The sequence below is a fragment of the Larimichthys crocea genome, chromosome II, assembly GCF_000972845.2.
Source record: "Larimichthys crocea isolate SSNF chromosome II, L_crocea_2.0, whole genome shotgun sequence".
Lineage (NCBI taxonomy): Eukaryota > Metazoa > Chordata > Actinopteri > Sciaenidae > Larimichthys > Larimichthys crocea.
In genome coordinates this window covers 12,019,537-12,038,242 of record NC_040012.1, presented here as the reverse complement: position 1 = coordinate 12,038,242, position 18,706 = coordinate 12,019,537, and the positions used below count along the sequence as shown (strand labels likewise).

The following is an 18,706-nucleotide window of genomic DNA, read 5'->3' as shown; positions in this document are numbered from 1 at the left end:
AAACCCGACCTTGAGGGGATGTTGGACTCATGCCATGAAAAGCTGCAGTCTAAAAGCCAGTGGTTACTGGACTCATGACTTCACAGTCTGCAAATGTCTACAAATGTGGGATGTCGGACTGTGTACCTAAGACTCTGAACAGTAAACAATGTATTGCAGACGGCAAAAAAATGAATTGCACCTCGGCCTGTGTTTATCACCAGGAAGCAGAAATGAAGTGAAGACTACAGCAATAAAAACAGAGTTTACTTAAATCCCATAAATTAGAGGATTGCAGTCTTACAAATCATAAAGCTTGCTGCTTGGATGAAGACCAGTGGAGAAGTACATACACTTTTAACTGACAAGGCCGGCAATTATCCACATGCAAAGAATAAAAACCCAGCAGGCCAGTGCGGCTAGCTGGTGCATTCATTAATGTTGCAGCTTTGCTCGGAGCCTTTTCTTTTTCGCAGTGACAGGGTGTAAATTTGCCATGGGGCAGAGGTGGACTACTCTTTGTGATATTACTATCATTAGCACATACATGCATGCTGTGTGGGCCTGGCTTGATGGGGAGAAGGAAGAACTAATGGTCCCGATTTTAATCCGACAAAAGAAGAATCTGCAAAGATGTCACACTCACGCTCTCTGTGTGCCGTAGCTTCTGTAGTCAATGGCTGCCGAAATGCCCACCACAACAGCCGGGATGAGGTACCCAGAGACGTAGTAGTACTTCCTGCGCGAGAACTCGCTCTCAAACACCTCGACCAGCATGAGGTACAGCTGCACGCCCTCCAGACACATCCAGGCGAACGCAGCCAGGAAGCAGAAGTGGAGAACGCCGGCGATGATGGAGCACACCAGCTGACAGGAGGACATATGCAGAGAACACACACAAAGGTAAGGGGTTGTTTAGAGGGATAATTTGGGGTTAGCTGGATCTGACATTTCCTAGTTACTACGACTGATTGCGCATGCTTTAGTTTAGAGTTTAAAAGTTCACTGACTGGTGACATTAGCCCAGTTTATCTAGATTACAGCGTCTGTTGGATCAACAGTGGCTCTGCTTAAAGCTGCTGTAATCAATATTTTTGATTGTATCGAATAACTACAAGTAATGTGGAAGGGGTCACTTTTTTTAGCATATGTCAGCTCAATATTGGTCCCAGGAGGCAGCTGAAAAAAAAAACTAAAAAACCCGCTGTTCACTACCTGCCCGAAGAAACTTTACAATCTGGTGAACATAGTGGAGCATTTAGCTGCTTAAGGGCCAGATATTTCCCTCAGGAGTCCATAGAGACAAAATGAGAGCTAAAATTAGAGTGAATACTGACCTTACATTCATCAGTTGGACAGAAACACAGCTCCAAATGAATGCTGGATGCGTAAAAAGTCAACTAACACATTTGCCAGCTTGTTGCACTAACCCCAAGTGGCCCAGAATGTAATTACCACATTTTTAAAGCTAACAATATGCACATTTGAATATCAAAGATGGTTGTCTGGTCGAACTTTTTATAAACGGATTTATTACATCCCTAATTTCCCCAACAACTAAACTATTATACTGTACTGCTAAAATGTATATTTGGTAAAAAATCTTAGAAACACTCGAGGATGTGTATAATTCTACCCTAAATGGTACTGATCCCATAACTATTCATGAGATGGGCTGGCGGGTTCATCTTTAAAATGCACATTTGTGTGCCTGAGCTTTGTTCAAAGACAGAGAATCTCAAGTTAGAAATGATGCAGAATTGTGTATACAATCATGCACAGAATATTTATATTTGATAAAATAGCGCAGCCCTGAAAAAAAACTACTTGACTCAGATTCAGCACTATGAGATTTTCAAGTGTCAAAATGAGCAGATACAGGATGGATATGTGCTATTTTTAGTCTAATGTGGATTTTTTTTCTGCACACTTTAAAGCCACTTAAAGGAAAATTAAGTGAGAAATCCAAGTCTTTAAAGGTTAATCACAGCAGATGAGCCCATTCATCAGTAGAAAGACAAAACCCTCCGCACTATAATTTCCAATCTACCTTTGGTTCCGTCATGTTGATGCCCACAAGGTAGACGAGCTCGCCGATGAAGAGGTTGAGGCAGAGGTTTTTGTGAATGGTGTTGCGGTCACTTTGCAGGCCTCTGAAGAAGCAGAAAGTGAAGAGGCTGATGGCCAGGCAGACGAGAGACACGGCAATACCCATACGAGTGATGACGGTGAGAAGAAGCTCGTGGACGCTCCCATCCCCCTGCACAGAAACAGACATGACAGACTGACCTTCAGCTCCACACTTTTCATAATCGTTGGTGGCATTTAAGCACATCTAGCCGTATTAGTTGAAGTGCAAATCTCAAGGCATATAATGAAAATGAATATTCCTAAGCGATGCGTTTTTTTCATGACTGCCTAGACATAATATTCATGTGCCCATATGAATATTGAGGCACAGGTTTTGCTTGCTGTAATAATTCCTCCTGCTCACACGGACTATTATCTTGAGAGAGATGTGGGAGAAAATCCACAGTCTTTGTTCTGTGGAAAAATATTTATTTGAAGCTAATATGAAGCTTCAGCAGTCAGAGGTGACAAATCAAGTAGATGTCTTCCAAAGTTCATCCTTTTGAGTACAAAAGCTTTCTCTATGTTTCCACAGACTGTTTCAGAGGTTAAGCTGCAGTGGAGGAAAGTAACAAAAGAAGGAATTTTATACCAAAAAGACAGTAACTTTGAAAAACATAACTAAATTTGCCCAACTCATGAGGTTCATATTAGCTTCAGACAAAATCTTGAATATATTTTTGCCAAAAAAAGAAAAAAAAGAAAATGCCTACAGTGGATTTTGTACTCTGGAAAGAGTCACGTTGAAAGAGAGGAATTAAAAAAAAAAAAAAAATTAAATTTACTCCAGCAACAAAAAATGATTCAATGCCCATATGGGCACGTGAGCATTGTCTTAAATTGTGAACCTGGTCGTACCTGATGACATTTGGCACTCAACCCCAACATGCATAGATCACATTATAGGGCCCCATGTTGCAGAAAGCTGAAAATCTGTCCCAAAGAACCACGACCATGTGACGTGACGTCCACATGTGGGTTCTCTCTTTTTGAGGTCAGATCACGCTGCATTTAAATGAAAAAAAAAACTAAAACTGAGCATATTTCAAGACGGGCACCAGGCAAATGTGAAAATAGCAGACTTGACCATACAAAATATCACTCAAGGACACGGTGGCCCGAAAAGTGAGGCAATTCGTCCTGTGATATTTGTAATTTTATTGAGGGCAGGAGTTGCAGTTGAGGTGATGTGCAAGGAATCGGCGTGAGGCTAAGCCTAGCCTCGGGGCTCTGGTTTCAAGCTGTGGTTAAGGCTGAGGTTAAGACAGATGACAGGGACAGAGTTCATGAGTTGGGACATATTATTAAACGAACCGCAAACTTATCCTCCACGTTTATTACTGGCAAGGTCCCTGCTACACATGCTATTTATCATGTAATTGGATTGTAATTGCATTTTGAGACCAAATGGATCCTACGCCACTTCAAGAGGGGTCGAAACGTGAGTTAAAGCTGAGGTTATACTGTTTCCCATGATTCTCAGGGACATATGGACGGAGGAATATTAGACACGGACCATAGGTAAAATATAATTACTTCTGCTAATGGTATGGCACTTCCTATCCTGATCCACAGTCTCGCTCTTTTAAAGTGACAGCCCGCTTCCTTTTTCTCCACCTCTCCCCTCCTCCCCCCGCCCCTTACCTTCTCCTCCAGCAATAATCTAATTATCTCCACTGAAATGCCATTCTTGTTCTTGCCGTGCGCGCACAAATCTATCAGCGAGACGGAAGTGCAACTAACTGAAGACAGAAAAATAGCTCGCTCAAACCACACGGAGAGGGCCACTTACCACATTTCCCCGATGAGCCATGAGGATGGCGAAGTTGGTCAAGTGACTGCAGGAGCAAGTGGTGTGACTCTTGTTGGTTTCCAGCAGTTTACAGCCCTGAGTGGACCAGTATCCCATCATGCTGCGCTCTGAGTAATTCCAGAAGGAACAGTTGGGATTGTAATAGTGCTCCTTCTACAAAACACAAACAAACCGGGAGAGAAAAAACAAACAAAAAAAAAAAAACGATTAAACATATATGAACATGCAATATGTATGACTGCACAGAAAGACACACATTGTATATTTCATGTCTGCATCTGTAAAAGACGGGATGTGTAGCCTGTGTTTGTATGTGTTTGTTTTAACAATTAGTTTGATGGAAGAAAGAAAGGGGATTAGAGAGATCCAAGTAAAGAACAAACATGTCCATGTCGAAACACGACACAGAAAAGAAGCTTCTTGCTTCTGTAGATCTCCGTCTTTGATTAGTGCTAAAGAACCACCCACAACACTTTAGCATAACACAGATGCTTTCCTCCGCTCGCTTCTCGGCTCCCAACAGTTTTTTTTGCAACAATAATACATCAAAGTGCTGCATTTGCCCTTCGCTGCAAAGGGCTGTGCAGCCGTTTCAGTATTTTAACAGCCCGGCTCTATAGTGTTGTCTGGGGGAGTCTCAGGAGGAGGCTTACATCCAGGTGCTCCAGTGTGAAGATCACGGGGTCGGCCACAAACACACGGCTGGACTCCTTAGTTATAGAAGCTGACAGGATGTGGGAGTTGACGGTAAGGGAGAGGTTACGTTTGTTGAGGTCCCCCATTCCCCTCAGCGTGGCGTTCTCGGTGCTGAGGAACTGACCCAGGTGTTTGTAGAGCACAAATACCAGCTTGGCCACACCTGAAACCGGCAATAATAACATCATCAGACACACGGAGGGAGGATAACCAAGCAGAATGCAAATTTTGTTCTTAATTCTGAGCAAAAACCATCACGTATGTATTAATAATTAGTTTGCTATAAGGCGTTGTATCCTCCTCTTGGTTAAGAAAACAAATAAATGCATTTCTCAAAAGTTCTCCTTTTAAAATATTTAATCATCTTCATTGCATGAAAGAAAACAAACATATCCATCAAGAGCTGATTTTTCCATGTCAGCTGCTACCCAAAAAGGTAACGACAAGCTCAAACTCAACCATGATTTGACAACGTTTCTACAGCAGTGCTACTTTTCTCACCATTTTTGCTGTTGACTTTGACAGTGTTGGAGGAGAGCTGAAGGGATGCTCCACCTTTGCTTGTCTGTGGGAACCTGAAGTCTTGCACCTGACCGTCAGTGCTTAACACGTAGACATCCAACACTGAGTGATGATAGGAGGTGAGGGGACACAGCGAGAGATACAAAGAGAGAGATTTATTACTCATGGGCAGCATTTAAAAATCAGTTGTCATGTTGTTTACCAAAGCTAAAACCCAGCAGGATATCTGTAAAGACTTCATTGTAACCGTAACAGAATCAAATCTTATTGGCAAGGCCCCGTAGAGTGTCATTTATTTAAGAAACCATGTCACAAAGCTGCTGGTTGGCGCTGTGAAAGCCTCCGAGGCAAGCGCAAAAAGGAAAAATAACAACAAGGGCGGCGATAGAGGATGAGCATATGCAAGCGCATAGCCGACTGCGGCATGAATGTCAAATATTCATAGGATCAAAAATATCATTGAGCTTTTACTTTCACTTTTTCTTTCCCCTGTGGGTTCAGATAACTCTGGGCTCGAAGAGCAAATCTCTGAAAATCCTCCAAATTCCTACAGCCCCTCTCTCCGGTATACCAGCTGCCGGGTGGTGCTCCCTTTGATGTGTGAAATTACTGAAGGGTCAGGGGGACACACGTATCAGCACACTTCTACCCATCAGAAACGGCCTCACTTCCTCAGATAGATGGCTTCTGACAGACGGAGATGAGGAATTGTTCTGTGGTTGCTTTCCTCCCTCTGTCTAGTTTGTTTTACCTCGCTCTCAGCTCCCCCCCCCCGCCCTCTCCTGTCTTGCCCTTGATGCTCGCCTGCAGGTGCCATTTGGACAAACTGCTAATTAGGAGCAACAATCATTTTCACATTTTTCCGACACTTCAAGGGAGGTCAGGTAAGCTGTTCTCTGCGGTTGTGTGTTTCTTGATGTGGCTTTATGTTTTTATCGACTGGAATATTATCTCTGTTGTGCTGATGAGGTATGAGCTTGACAAGTTCATAAAAACTGCCTGAATTCAGTGATTAAGTATTAACACATTGTGTAATATGCTGTATATTGGCTATACAGCACATTACACAATGTGTTAAACAGTGATTATTTTAGAAAAAAAGAACAACTAGTCCTTATCAGCTCAGCTAACTACCATTTAATGGGAAAGGCTTGGAGAGAACAGATACAGAGTGCTGTATGAATGGAACAATGCCATTCAATTGGTTTCTTTGTTTTCCCCCAGAGGTCTGGACAGTTCATCTTGCAGCACACATTCAATGAGGTGACTTTACGATGAAAGAAAAAGATTAAAAATCAGTGAGGTATAAGACAAAAAGAGGGAGTTGGAGAACATAACCATGGCAACCAAGAGCAATGAGTAGAAATATGACAGTTCACTGCACAAAGGTGACTTATATGAATGAGATCATGTTGCTAATAAACTGCCTGTGCGGACACATATGCTTGGTTAAATCTTTTATTGTGACAGAAGCATGACGTGGCCATTTTTTAAATTAGGATTTTGATAGCTGTCAAGGTACAAAACCCTGAAGACAATTTTACCTTTCAATTTGAAACATTTTTACTGAGAGCTGGTGCACAGCCAAGAAGAAAAACATCTATCAGCATCATGAATTGTGACGCACAGATGTGTAGTTATCAGAGAGGAACTTACTGATATTTTCTGCAGGGACTTTTACGATTGCCGGCTCGATCAGGTTTTCTGCAAGGACGAATGCCCCCTCCTCTAGTGTATCCAGTAGCATTGTGGCGGCGTGGCTTTGCTCTGTGGAATTCATGTCTTTCCAGGATTTCAGAGCTTCCGGCCTCAGGAGGTTGTCAACGGTGTCCACAATTGCCTGTATCCATGGAGACAAGTGAAATGTCAGCTTGCTGTTTCCTCCCATCATAACTTCAGTTTAATAACAATGAGTGGGGACTGGGTAGCAAATGATAAAAAAAAGGGCATGCATGGCCGACAGTGACAGCAGCAACAACGACTGAAATTGAAATATCCAGATCACTCCGACTGGAGACACAAGGGTTCAAGAACGTCAAGGGTAACTGAAATAATAATGATGATAAAAAATTCAATGTGTATTACTCTATATTCTGTTTACAAAAAAATAGGCCTAATCTGTGGGAGGCTCTCTTGAGCCGATTTCTTTATTGAATAATGTAAAAATGCTTCAGGGAGGAAAAAGAAATACATAGAAATGTATTTTTTTCCTTCACTGAATGAAGCTGTCGACAATGCTGCGTTCACAATTCCTGGTTTTAAGCAGCTATTTTCCAAAAGAACAATTGTCATGAACAATAGCCCACCATTTCTCTAACAAGAACTGCCTACAATGGCCTTGAATACTATTGTCATGTAGGAAAGGGGGCATTCCTATGAAATCCATGCCCGGAGTTGCAACACGAATCAAGATGAGGGGGGGATTTCTGCTTGTTTTAAATTGCAATCCTTTAATTTCCTGCTTTCTGATAAGCAGTAAGTAAGCAAAACATTCCACCAAACCCACACAAGTATCATATGTTGATAAAACAAGAGTTTCCTTTGACCCTGCCAGGGAGAGTTCATGACTCCTGTCTGACACAATCAACCACACCGTCGCTATCTTTCTAAAATCCCAGATTCAGAATGTAGAGCAACTCTTGGTGTGATAAATCAGAGTGACAATTTAACCATAGGTGCCATTAACCAGAGCAAGGCCCACCACAATAACGGTAATTAACCACAACAAACCCTTGCTCACTGTACCAATTAGTCACAGCTGTGATTATCCAAAACACTAATTGACCACAGACAAGATTATCCATTTGCCTGGAATAACAAGAAAGGGGATCAACCAAAGTCTGCACCAATATATGATTAACCGCAACATTTAACCACTGAGCTCGTATAAACCGCAGCGATGATGACTGTATCCAGACACAGGGCTCTCAGCATGTCTTTATATCTCGGGCCGGAGCGCAGAAATCAATCTCAGTGGCCCTGACCTTGCAGGCAACTAGAAGCTTGCGAGCTGTGACTGTGATGGGAGTTAAGTGTATGTGTGTGTGGGAGAGGGAGAGAGAGAGAAAGAGAGGGGGAGAGAGAGAGAGTAGTAGTGGCTATTACAGGGTCGGAGCCATTATAACCAGACAGACACTAAATGGTCTCCCCCTCCCCTGGTGAGCCATTCTCAAAGGACCCATGAAATCCAAAAGCGGGGGGAAAAAAAGTCGTCTGTCTCTAATTTGTGTAGCACAGGAAAGATCTGTGTTCTTATTGAATCCTCTTTAATTCTCGCCTGGGTGGAGGTCACTACAAATCACAGGGGTGCCACCAGGGGAGCCCCCGTGGCTCGTTATAGCTAAAGAGAGGAGGTGGTGAGCTCAGCAAAAATTCATACAGCACTGACCTCAAGAGCAACAAATGCATGTTAACATTTGCAAGTTAGCGCTAAACACGGGGCACACCTGAGGTCAATACTTTTGCAATTTGGACAAATGAAAATGTTGGCACGGTGATGGCACTGCATTAAAAGTTTGGCGTTTACCAAAGTTTATTACAATTCATCAGGAGGGTATACATTTTATGACAATCCATCCAATAAGTCTTGAGATATTTACACGTCAAAGTCTGTTTACAGTGGTGCAAAGTTTGATATATTGTGTTTCTACTGCATTGATTTGGATTTTTGAAAAACTATCCATCATGTTAGAGGAGCAATGCCAAATCTGTGGAGCACTCTTTTAAAATCCAAAATGACTAAAGGCAGAGGGAAAAGTCATCATCACCTAAGTCATCAGTCCACTGGGCATCACGAATGTCAAAACACAAAAACTAAATTTTGTGGCAATCCATCCAACGTTCTTCAGTCCAATCTTGGAACCCATCAGCTATCTTCTGAGGACGATTTAGCCTCTTGGGGCAAGAGCCGATCTTTCTGGGCTTTTGGTATAGCCAGTAAATACTTGGAAAACAGATATCCAGGCCAAGACTTCCTCCACAGTTCAATTAGCAATACACAAGAATGACGACGACAAACTTCTGCTAATCTCCATAAGCAGACTGTTGGAACTAAAGCCTGCTCAAACATGACTGGTCAATACTCCTCGGACTACAAATAAAAAATAGAACACTTCTGGTGCCAAAACCTTGGTCTCTTGCCTACAGATTCTGCACTCATATGCAGATATCTGTTTGTAGAGATTAATTTCAGTCTAGACCAGTGCTGACAGACTGACCGACAGCGGCATCCAAAGAGTCAGGATTCTGTCTCTTTTTTGTCATAATTCAATACTATTGGTCACCCTTTAGCAATAGCAAAGGGTCTGCAGGTTTTCACATATATTTAACCAATGAAAGTATGAAAAAGACTAAAAACTTTATTGGATCATCAAACTGGTAAAGGTTTACTACTAAACCTTTAGCTTACTAAAGGTAAACAGTGATGAAGCGATGGTGTTTCACTTTGTCTTGGGTTCAGTTTTGTACAACTGCCAGGAGGCAGGAGACTAGAAGAAAACATAACAATAGCAGGCAGTTGGTTGGAGACAGTTTCTGGATGAATTGGCTGTTGTTTGAATAAATACAAGGTATTCTTTACTCAAAAAACAAGTCTACAAACACTAATGTTTTATGTATTTGAGGCCTGAGGAATGCGGGAGTGGAGAAGTTGCAGTTTGCGGTTTCGTCTAGCGTTTGCCCTCGAGTCAGGAAAAACTGAGCACAAATAGCTTCAAGAAATTTAGTAACCCGTATGTTGATGATAATGTAACATGATGCATTTACTGCCTCAGATACGGCTGTTCGAATCAAGCGGCAACTTCCGTGGCTGTCAAGTAAAGCCAATGCAGAAGTGCCAAAAATTGCATTTCCTTAAATGACCACTTGAGGCTGGCTACAGAACTAGTCATTCTCCATAAGCCCCCATGTTAAAATGTCCAATTTCACAGCAGATATTAACATGTTTTGGTCTCTATAGCTAATTCTGACAACTGACAACTGTACTGAGGCATGAGGCATGACTGCCACAGAGCTTCACATACGGCTCTTCAGAAACCTACGGGTGACGTCACGAATATAACGTCCATATTTATACTGTCAATGGTTGTAATTAAACAAAACACATATCTCAACATTTGCTGGTTAAAAAACATCTCGATGTAACTCAGTTTGAGCTTGATTTCGACCATCTGACGACGTACTGCTCAGTTATTTTAAAAACACAGGGTTTTAATCATTTTCTGAAAAATAACAGTTTTAGACAAATTAGGTTCCCATCTGTCTGCGGGGATTTCTAAATCAGTTCTCAGCAAAATAGACCTCAAGTGAAAACAACCAGCAGTTAAAGGGGAGTCCCCCTGAGCCATTGAGAAACACAAAAATCAGATCATTTGTAATATGCCATGCAAGACGTCTCCTCCAGAGTGTTTGCACCATGCCCTTGTCTTCCAGAGGAACCTACCCAAGGAAATAAATTCTGTCACAGCGCATGAAAAACAAAATGTCTCGGGAGTGACTGACATGTTATTATTATTGAAACAAACATATTAATGGACTCAGAAATTAATACCAGAGATAAAACACAACTGCAACAGGAGGGGAGATTTTTTTTCTCTTTTTTTTTTTTGCTAAGGGGACATGGAAGACTAGAAATTGTACGATGTAAGCAAGTGAAAATTGAGCACACTGCCACTTTGATCACACTTCTAGCTGACAGGGAGGTGCAATTACGACCGTGGGAAGGCAATTATTCACACAACGTATGAAAAGCCGACAAGAGAGATGGAGAGAGAGAGAGAACGAGTGGGGGAGGGAGAAAAGGAGGAGGGGAGACAAATGAAAGAAAGATGTACAAGTGATAGCACATAGAAGGAGGGAAAACAGGACATCAGCATCCTCAGATTGACAGAAAGACGGGAGAACAGACAGCCGAATCAGACGGGGAAGCAGCCATGTATCGTGTACAAGCAGGTCACCAGGCACATACTGTAACAAGACAATCAAGGACAAGAGACAAACAGTGCTGCATGCTGCTGGTCAGGGATCGGGGGTAAAAAAGCAACATGGAAAGCCTACAGTGGTAGTTATACCTTCATATACGCCCTGCATGTCTTCTCTCTTTTTTGAAGCTTTTCCACACAACAAGAGGATCAAGCACAAAAGACAGATCGTAAGAAAACAGGAAGCATTAAATCATGCCACTTACCATGGATTACAGAATTAATGCAAAGAAAAAAAGGCACAAGTCTATGAACTACAGCCTTAAAGTGATGCAATAGCTCTGAATGCTTTTTTCGGGGGGGGAGAAAGAGACGGTGTTTGAATTCTAAATATGAATATGGATCACATAATAGTAAGGGGAGGAGATGACAAATGCACAGCAGTGTGGAGGAAAAAATGCTGAGACCAGATTCTGATGTTCCCCATTAGTGATGCTTTAAAATACATTGAGAAGATAAACAATGTGGGACGAAGTCATTTGTATTTCATGGTATGAAGGGAATAATGTAGCACTACCTCCTTGTTGGTCTCTTGGCATTAAATAAGTCGCTGTCTTCTCCTAATTAAGTCGAGCCGGAGAAAATCACACATTCTTGCTCTCACACAGAATTGTAAAACAAGAGATAAAAAATGTTCTTTGTATCCAGATTACTAATAATAAATAGTTCTTGAAAACACACAGGAACCCCAAAAACCGTTTCTTCAACTGAAACCAGATTGCTCCCATGGACACCAATTATGTTTCACGTGTATTTTTACTTTCATTATAAGCAACTGGCTGTTATTTATTTCTATATGGCATGAAAATTGCAGACTTGAAATGTCCATAATGACAAGCCTTATTCTCTGACTTGGAAAAAGCGGATTTTTTTGGCCATCTATAGAGGTAACTGGATTTCTAATCAGCTTTTTACAAGCATGCTTATGCACGACAAAGACCGAGGAAGTGTGCTCCTCAGTAAGGGTACATTCAGACAGGATTAGACGCTGCAGCGATGCACCTGCAGGGTTGTCCGATAGTGTGTGGGGGTTAAGGGAGGTGAGAGGGGCGGCTGCTGGGTGTGAGTCTGTTTGTGCTGGATGTAAACGCTGAGAAACAATCAGGAAATAACTTTTTATTTCCCTGATTAACCAAAGCTGGGTAAATGAAATCAAGACAGTTGGAACACAACAGGCAGAGTATCAGAGTGTAGTTCATGAATCCAGCTGGCTAGCCTCAGTTTCAGTGACATTTCAAGCTGACTGTGGAGGGTTTGCTCAATCTGAGCATCTGATAGGCTACCGCAGCGCTACATCAGGTTGCATTTTTCCAAAAGTTGGTTCCGGCTCGACTTCTCCTCTGCCGGTCAGGTGCATTTTCGCTGCACTGTCAGATCCTGTCTGAATTATAATAATATAATGTCTGAAGTACACCTGCACATTGCTGCAGAGAAGCTAAACCACTGGAGAGCAGCAGATTTTTAGGGGGGGTGTTAAGTTCATCTTTAAGTATAAATGAGTCTGAATAGTTGGGTTATTTATGGATAACCTGGTTTCTTGTGTGCATTATATCATTAATGTCATGTCTGCATTAATTTCTGTCACAGTTGCAGCATTGTTAAGTATTGTTAAATTGGGTAAAGCAGTGCAGATGTTTCAAGTCAAACTGCAATTAAACGCAATTAACAAACAGCTATAATAAAACTTTAACTAAAATTAATGCAGACTTGATGTTCACTATAAAAGCCGCCACAACTCAAGCTCAAGTCTGCTAAAAGATTTTCATATCATAGAGAAATGAATGGAAACCAATGACTGCCTGGAGATGAAATGTGAAAGACAATAAAATGTTTATGGTCATTTAACTTCTGTCACTGTTGCTTGTAATCAGGCAATCACATGTTGTTGTTGTTGTTGTTATGTACAAGTCACTACAACGCTATCAGCACTGCGGTGACAAACCTTTTGGCTCTTATCTTCAAATGCAGTGATAGCAATGTCTGAACATTAGTCCATAAACGACAGGCACCACTTTGGTGCAAATCACCTTGTTTACAGAGCAACCGCCGTCTAGAAAGTCTGAATAACAATGTAATTTTTCCAGACTGTCACTCATCACTCCATGTGACTGCCAGCAACTGAGAGATGTAGGTACATCTAAGGCCTACTCTTTTCTCGCTGAGTGCCTGCAGAACCTCCAGGGGAGAGTTGCACACTTGTCAGCAATGAAGAGTTATTATTTGTGTTGGTGGGGGGGCTCATGGCCATTAGCTCCTTTATGGTAGAACTGCCAGGTGAACCTGTGTTTCCAAAGCCAATAATCACCAGGGAGCTGTAGAGGAATGAGCTTCCCCTCAGGGCTAGACCTGCCTCCCTAGCCCCCTCACCTGAGACTCCGTGTCCCTAAATGTGTGTGTAAGTGAGTGCATGTGTTTGTGTGTATTGGTAGATGCCCTGCTAATGAATGTCTTGAGTCATGCTGACACAGACCTGGGCCAAAAAGGGGACAGGTTTAGGCCAGACAGTTATTTTCACAGTACCTTGTTGAAACTGCGTCCAGCTGAGTCTTTCTCACTGGGCCTGAGCTCCTGCAGCTGAGCATCCAGGATATCCACGAGCTGCTCCATCAGGCGCACCGAGGAGCTGACGTCTCCTGCAAACACCGGGCCCTGTGTGTGGCGTGCCAGCTCATTGGCTAAATTAGCAGCGTTTTCGCCACTTCGGATCTAAAAACAGCAACGGGGAAAAGCGTGGGTGTCAGTGAAGCGTCAGTGCAAGCAAGCCTGTGATGGTTTCGCAGTGTGAAGCTGAAATAATGCATCCCACATACGCCTCAAAGTCATGATCCACTGGGACTTGTTCAGGCTTGCTCAGAATGAAAGCATGTACGTTAACACAGGGATTGCATGTTAAACAAACAACATAGCAGGACTGGAACATATAAGCTGGAGAAAACAACGGCAGAACTCTGCAACGATGATAAAGTGTTCTACGCTTTTGGTGCACCGATCCTGCCTTGACTGAGCTGTGACCCAATTTCATACTAGTTACATGCTATATACTACACTGGGTTCATAGTTAAGTGCTTTTGCAGCTAGTATACAAGAAATCAATGCACGTTTCCATTTTGTGCTAAGAGGAAATGAAGCAACACACAGAGACATCAATTAAAAGGCAACTGTGGAATTCCACCGCCAATTAAAGTTCACAAAGAGAGAGCTAACACAGCTAATGTCTTATCACATAGACCATAATTACTAGAGGCAGAGTGGGAAAAACATTCATACCATTCAGCCTCTAAGGTGTTATTTCCGAGCTGGAGATACGGGAAATTTCCGACAGCTGCGATATCTCCCTCTTGGTGGGAAGAACTACAAAAGTGTCAACAAAGCGGTGGTATGCCATCGCTAAATAAAAATTCAATGCTGAAGCCAGTTATTCATTTTCCGTATCTGGTTTCACTTGCGTTAACTAAGATTCCTGTTCCTCCTGTGTCACCACAAGGCTAGCAATGCGTGTGACCATCTTAGATCGATGGATGAACATTCCTGAAGTCAATGGCATGATGTTTTCAAATGCTTTCCATTGTACTCACATGGCAGCGCAGACCTGTGTCCAAAGATTAAATGATTATTTTGGGGTTTTTTTTTTTTTTTTGAAGATCATTTTGAAACTGTCTCACACCTGTGAGTAGTTTCTATATGTTCTTATTCTTGTGCGTTGCATCACACCCAAACATCAGCTTATTTACTGTGAATGCTGCCTGTTTTCTTGTTACACTTTCCAGATTATTCTAAAAACCTGTGTGTAATTATTTGCATAGCATGAAATTGGGACACAGTTCTTCTCAGTTACTCATGTCTATATTTCCCAAAATGCCCACTACCAACACCCTGTCTGAAACTGTTATTGAGGTCAGGGGAAAAAAAAAAAAAAACATCTCTTCCTCAGAATGCAATATGCAGTGTGTTTGTGTTGCATTTCGGTCTGTGCAGGCTGCTGACACTGTTATCTGTGCATCTACATTAGATTTCTACCTGCATAACTGTTGAACATCAAAGCAGTCGAGTCAGTGAAGAAAGAAGCGCCGGCTCTTTGATTCTTAGTAACTGACTGCAGAACTTGGCATTTACTTCTGATGTTTTAGATAGCTCACTACTACTACTCTGTATTTTAGCCACGTTTGAGGAGAGCTAAAGTATTTTCAAGATATGTACCCATGACCGTTTTTTGGCTAGAAAAAAAAAAGAGTCCAAAATAGCCACTAGATGTTCATTTTTTTTTACATGTGTAACGTGTGTTTGCTGCTATGGTCTGTAACTGACACATTTCTGTTTTTACCTTTTGTGCCACTTGAGTCACCCAGTGGGAGGTGCAGTTGCTGAGGTCTGGGCCTTTGGAGCACCAGGTCCCTGCCACAGTGCAGAGGAAGGAGGCGATGCCTGCAGTATCACAGAATAAACACAACAGTTGGAGGAAGGCCAACACCTTGCTCAAATACAGTTTCTCCTGCTGATCTTTCATTCATACAGACTCTCTGGTGCGGGAAACTAACTGCTCGGCAGGAACAACCATTTCCAAACAATTTGAAAGCCTGAAAGCTTTGTGCAGCCTACATGGACAAAACAAAATTGTAGAAGGTTCCTACAGAGCTTGGACAAAACAGAGAAAAAAGCGATGGTCTCTGGTGTACACATTTTATATGTTCCTATGCATGTCTAAATCAAATACAAGATAACTCCTAATGAATGTCTCTTCACTGACAACAGCAACGACATATGTAATACAAGATTCATTCCCTTTTCACCTCCACAGTCAAAACAGAGTCTCTTTATGCTTTCATCCTGCAAACCCTCCTTTATATTTTGACAGTTCTGTCAGTCTCCGTGATGGGGTGTCGAGGTAACTTGTGAGAGATTCCTGTGTCAGTATAATTGTCAACCCAACTGTTATAACCATTATCAGCATTATGTTCTCCTCACTCGTGACTTCCTACTCTTCCAGACGTGATTTAAAATGTGTGAAATAACTGTGTATACTGTCTGGAAATAATTAAAACCATTGATAAAAATTAATCTACAGTAGACTTTGGTAGAGCTTTTTATTTTAGAACTTCCTAAATACTGGCTGTTATCTTCATTGGTGTCCTGCGCTTTGTTTGGAGGGAAATGGGAAACAGCATTTCTGTTTTCTCTACATGCACTGTCACTGCAAGAAGAAATGGGTTTTCAAAATGACACACAAACAGGAACAATGTACATTGTGTTATTTTATTAAAAACAGCTTTGTGTTACTTATTTTTGGGTAAAGTGAAAAGCTCCAATCATACTAGATTATAGTTTAAAATCTGACATGCCCCCTAGATGAAATGTCACAGATGTGGTACACAAAGGCAAAGATGGAAATAGCACTTTAATACCTAGATAAGCACAAATAAAGATTATTTGTCAGGATTTTAAAGCTTTGTTTCCGAAACATTTGTATGCAAAAAGCTTGAATCTGAGAGTCTGTTTGAAATACTTGATTGTAAAAAAAAATCAAACTCTGTTTACCCCCTGCAGCGTTCAGTAGCGAATAATCAAGATGATTAAAATAGCTGCACAAGATGGAAAAAAAACAGAAACACATGTACAGACTAATACAGTCAAGTACTATTTGACCTTTGCATTTCAGCAACCACTTATTTTGACTTGTGTTGCATTGTGTAAATTGAAATCTGCTGCTTCAGACCACGTTCCGCCTACATATTAGCAAAAATCGGACCAGTTCTATAATTATAAAGTGTGAAGGAGCTCAAAGAAAATTAGAAACTTCTGAGATGCAAACACTGACCGCTATTTACGTGGCAGCACTACCCACACATCTCTGGGATTTACTGTTATAATTGTCAGTGTGATAAGTGAATGTGCTGGTATTTGTGTTTTTATCAGTATTTAGTAATATTATAACAGACAGAGTCTGACTGTGGCCTGTCAAAACTTTTGCTAATATTTTTTAGAGTGGAGTCTCGTTGGTTAAACGTGTTGCTAATAAAAGCATTATTAATAAAATAATAGTTGGACATTTTAGGAAAAACCTCCTCTAAACGTTCATTAATAAACAAAGAAATACAACCAATAAATTCATGTAAAACTATAAATTGTCTATTTTATATTTCTGTTCATATACTGATTAAACATTTGTAAATTAGTCAACTTTTGAGGGGCTGTTTTAGTGAGCTGTTTCCCTTTTCTTTTCAAATTTTAAGCAAGGCGAACTACTAACGCAAAGACATGAGTATGGTATTGATCTTTCCATCTAAATCAATATAAGAATGCAATTAACCATATCAAACTGAATAAAATGTTATAATATGTCATCATTGTATGTCAACACCATCAAATGATGGGCCTACCTCTGGTTCCCTTGGGGCATGGCCTGTCCACAGTGTTTCCAGTGTGGGTCTGGGGCCAGTCGATGGCCCTCCTCCTGGTCGCCTCACAGAAGCGTCTGGGCGTTGGTGGCAGCTCAGGCACGGTGGGCTCTGCTGTACCCGGGCCACGATTATCCTCAAACGGGTCCCTCCCATCTCTTGGATCTGCTCCTGCGGCAGTGGTGTCACCTGGCACTTTCACAGTGGACGCAGCGGTGGTGGTGACAACTGAGGTGGTCTTGGGTATTGATGGTGAGACAGGGAAATCTTCAATGGTCGGCACTAGAACGAGAGGAGAGTGAAGCTATTAGAGCTAGAGTTATAAATGTCTTAGCCTTGAACTCCTGTCATTTCCAGCAGTGGGGCAACTGCAACTGTTTTGAGTCCCGTGGCTTCTTGGTGTTGCTAGAGTTACTGCTCCCCATAATTCCTGGAAATAAAAAGCTTCACACAGCTTCCACTTCTTTCCTGCTCCTTCACTAAACAAATTCAAGGCAAAACTGCCAACGTGACACTATATCTATCTCTCGCTATTTTTAGTTTACTTAAGTCCATAAATAAGACAGGCAGTGGCATTGGCATCCTTTGACATAGCAGTGATTTCCTCCCAACAGAGTCAGTACCTTGGGCTGATTAAATGTCAACAATGAAGACAAAGCCTGCCTGCATTTTACTTTTTTTCTGCCTAGTTCATCTCTCTCACTTTGATAAAGCTGGTGTGCGGAAGGAGAACTGCACCGCTCCGAGCAAGAAACCATACATCAGCAATAATGCGATTCCACTGTATTCAATCCACGCCTACCCTGCGAAGAAAATCTATGTGTGAGTGTGCATGTGCACGTGTGCATGTGCGCTCGTGTCTGCTCCATTGCTCAGGTGTGTTCCTGCTTAAGACCAGTGCGTGTGCACAGATGGATATCTGCTGCAGAGAGCCTGGAGATAACTAGGAAATGAGAGCAGAAATAGGAAATATATAAATTTTATACAGTATGAATAGCCAATATGAATAAAAAAAAGAAAACACAGGGGCTGTTCTTGTGTGTGACTACATGGATATACTAGACTGCTGCATGAATGATCATACATCTTTACCCACAGCCACCTGATTGTATTCTGAGATAAAAGCAGCTTCCCACAATGAGGTCTGCCGTTGTGAAAGGCAGTACAGTGTTGTCTTGAGGTTCCCTGGGTGCTTC

At 41.8% G+C, this 18,706-nt stretch overlaps 1 protein-coding gene across 16 annotated transcripts in view; it reads right to left on the bottom strand.

Annotated features, from left to right (window-relative positions):
• Positions 1-18,706, bottom strand: part of adgrl2b.1 (adhesion G protein-coupled receptor L2b, tandem duplicate 1) — a 127,381-nt gene that overhangs the window by 14,183 nt on the left and 94,492 nt on the right. For 12 of the 16 annotated variants that reach the window (XM_019262210.2, XM_019262211.2, XM_019262221.2 and 9 more), the window contains 10 exons: positions 17,493-17,792; positions 15,440-15,540; positions 13,639-13,824; positions 11,209-11,247; positions 6,797-6,980; positions 5,120-5,242; positions 4,576-4,781; positions 3,902-4,075; positions 2,030-2,239; positions 626-846 (listed from right to left, as the gene is read on the bottom strand). In XM_019262210.2, the coding sequence (XP_019117755.2) occupies positions 626-846; positions 2,030-2,239; positions 3,902-4,075; positions 4,576-4,781; positions 5,120-5,242; positions 6,797-6,980; positions 11,209-11,247; positions 13,639-13,824; positions 15,440-15,540; positions 17,493-17,792 (1,744 nt within the window). The remainder of the gene's footprint in view (positions 1-625; positions 847-2,029; positions 2,240-3,901; positions 4,076-4,575; positions 4,782-5,119; positions 5,243-6,796; positions 6,981-11,208; positions 11,248-13,638; positions 13,825-15,439; positions 15,541-17,492; positions 17,793-18,706) is intronic. The other 4 variants (XM_019262215.2, XM_010746560.3, XM_019262213.2 and 1 more) reach the window with 1 other exon arrangement.